Source organism: Gadus morhua, chromosome 15 (assembly GCF_902167405.1).
Source record: "Gadus morhua chromosome 15, gadMor3.0, whole genome shotgun sequence".
Lineage (NCBI taxonomy): Eukaryota > Metazoa > Chordata > Actinopteri > Gadiformes > Gadidae > Gadus > Gadus morhua.
The window spans coordinates 8,566,905-8,569,404 of NC_044062.1; the positions used below are offsets into that span (position 1 = coordinate 8,566,905).

The 2,500-nt window shown below is 51.9% G+C and overlaps 1 protein-coding gene across 1 annotated transcript in view; it reads left to right on the top strand.

Annotated features, from left to right (window-relative positions):
- The window catches only part of si:dkey-191g9.5 (rap1 GTPase-GDP dissociation stimulator 1), a 12,689-nt gene that overhangs the window by 4,988 nt on the left and 5,201 nt on the right, over window positions 1–2,500 (top strand). Inside the window, exons 3-6 of the mRNA XM_030379229.1 lie at window positions 1–114; window positions 598–723; window positions 965–1,093; window positions 1,579–1,704. The exon at window positions 1–114 is cut by the window's left edge and continues 9 nt beyond it. Coding sequence (XP_030235089.1) covers window positions 1–114; window positions 598–723; window positions 965–1,093; window positions 1,579–1,704 — 495 coding nt within the window. The remainder of the gene's footprint in view (window positions 115–597; window positions 724–964; window positions 1,094–1,578; window positions 1,705–2,500) is intronic.

Below are 2,500 nucleotides of genomic sequence, written 5' to 3' on the forward strand. Positions count from 1 at the left end.
CTGCGGTGGACATCGCTAAGAGTGGGATCCTGCCCACACTGGCCCAGGCCCTGAGGAACAACAACCAGCTCAGCCAACAGGTGGCGCTGGTGGTGGCGGAGGTGGCCCGGGAAGGTGAGCCACTGTGGGGGATGAGATTGGGACCCTCACACTGGGCTGTTTACTGACCCTAGAGAGGACGGCCTCATAGGAGTTCTGCTGTCTACTCTTGTTTCCCTGGATCACTCTGACCATTGATGTAATATTTCAGTGGAGAAAACCAGTTCTGGACCAGTGATGTTAATGGTTAGATTCACTGTGATATTTCGGGGAGATTTTACGTTGATATTTACGTGTGTTTCTTGGCGTGTGTGCGACTTTCTGCGTGTGTCTCTGTGTGCATGTGGGTGTGCGTGCTCATGTGCATTTTTGTGGGTTTGCCTATGATGTGTGTCCGTGAGTGCATATGTGTATCTGCGTGCGTGTGCACGTGTGTGTCTATGTGTGTATCTGTGTGTATCTGTGTGTGTGTGTGTGTGTGTGTGTGTGTGTGTGTGTGTGTGTGTGTGTGTGTGTGTGTGTGTGTGTGTGTGTGTGTGTGTGTGTGTGTGTGTGCAGCCAGTGTCAGGGAGCAGTGTATCCAGGCCGGCCTGGTGGGGGCGCTGGTTCCCCACCTGCAGAGTAAGGAGCAGGAGATGCTGCTGAACACCGGGAGGGCCATCGGCAGGATCTGCTTCGACAACGGTGAGGGGGAGAGGGTCTGGGGCTTATGGGGACACTTAGTCTGAGCTTTAAGGGGACACTTAGTCTGAGGTTTATGGGGACACTTAGTCACTTTGGCCGGTTCTTAAGGGGACACTTAGTCTGGTGCTTAAGGGACCCTTAGTTTGGCTTATAAGGGGGGGTTAACCTGGTTATTGTTAGTGGAATCCTTCTAAAGGATGCTCAAATATCTGTACTCCCCTCCCCCCCCCCCCCCCCCCAGCCGCCCAGCAGGAGCACCTGGTCCAGACCGGGGTGATCCCCCTCCTGGTGTCCATCATGCAGCAGTACCCCGAGAACGACCCGCTGGTCAACGTGTGTCTGCTGGCACTCTGCAACCTGGCCGACATGGGTAACTAACTTAACCTTAACTACCTTAACCTGGCCGACATGGGTAACTACCTTAACTACCATAACCTTAATTACCTTAACCTTAACCTTAACCACCTTCACCAGGTCGACATGGGTACCATAAACATAACTACCTTAACCATACCTACCTTAACCATAACTACCTTAACTACCTTCACCAGGTCGATATGGGTACCATAACCATAACTACCATAACCATACCTACCTTAACCTTAACTACCTTAACCTTAACTACCATCACCAGATCGACATGGGTACCATAACCATAACTACCTTAACCATACCTACCTTAACCTGGCCCATATGGGTACCATAACCATAACTACCTTAACCTGGCCCACATGGGTACCATAACCATAACTACCTTAACCTTACCTACCTTAACGTGGCCGACATGGGTACCTTAACCTTAACTACCTTAACCTTAATCTTAACTACCCTAACCTCCCCTCCCTGCCCCCCCAGACTCGGCCCGTGAGGCGCTGGCTGAGCTCCAGGTAGCGGGGGTCCTGATCCTTCAGCTCCGCCGGGCCCCCGACGCCGAGCGGAGCCACATCATCCTGGAGGTGCTGAGCTCGCTGGGGGAGAGCGGTGAGGGACACACACACACACACACACACACACACACACACACACCCACACACACACACACACACACACACACACATGTACACACAGACGCACACATGCACACACACACACAGACACAAGCAGACGCACACGCACACACACACACACAGACACAAGCAGACGCACACGCACATACAAACACGCACAGACATACAGACACACGCACATATGTACAGATGCACGCACACACATACACATACACAGACGCACACACATGCACAGACAAAGACACGCACATGCAGACACACACACACATGTACAGACACACACACATGCACAGGCACACACAGCCACATGCAGACGCACACACATTTACAGACCCAGACACACAGACAACCACATGCAAACACACACACTCACACGCAAACACACACAGACACAGACACACACACATAGACACACAGACATAAACAGATGCACGCACACCCACACAGACACACATACAAACTATTATCCCTCTGTTGCACGGAAGTGACGATTCTGTCGACCAATTAACGGACGGCGTGTGTAGCTCGAGTTTGTTGGCACCCTTACAGACGTCTCAGTTCCCCAACGGAGGAGTACTGCTCCATACGGCTCAGTCCGGGTCATGCCCACTTCTGGCGCTGGAAACGCAAACCATGCCGCACTTTTGCATTCCGAACCGACCCGCACCCGCCGGTGGAAATGCGCCATAACCTCAAGCTCAATCCGACTCTGTACTTTCTACGTGTTGATGCTGAATTGTTTTTTTACAAAACGAAACATAACATTGCAT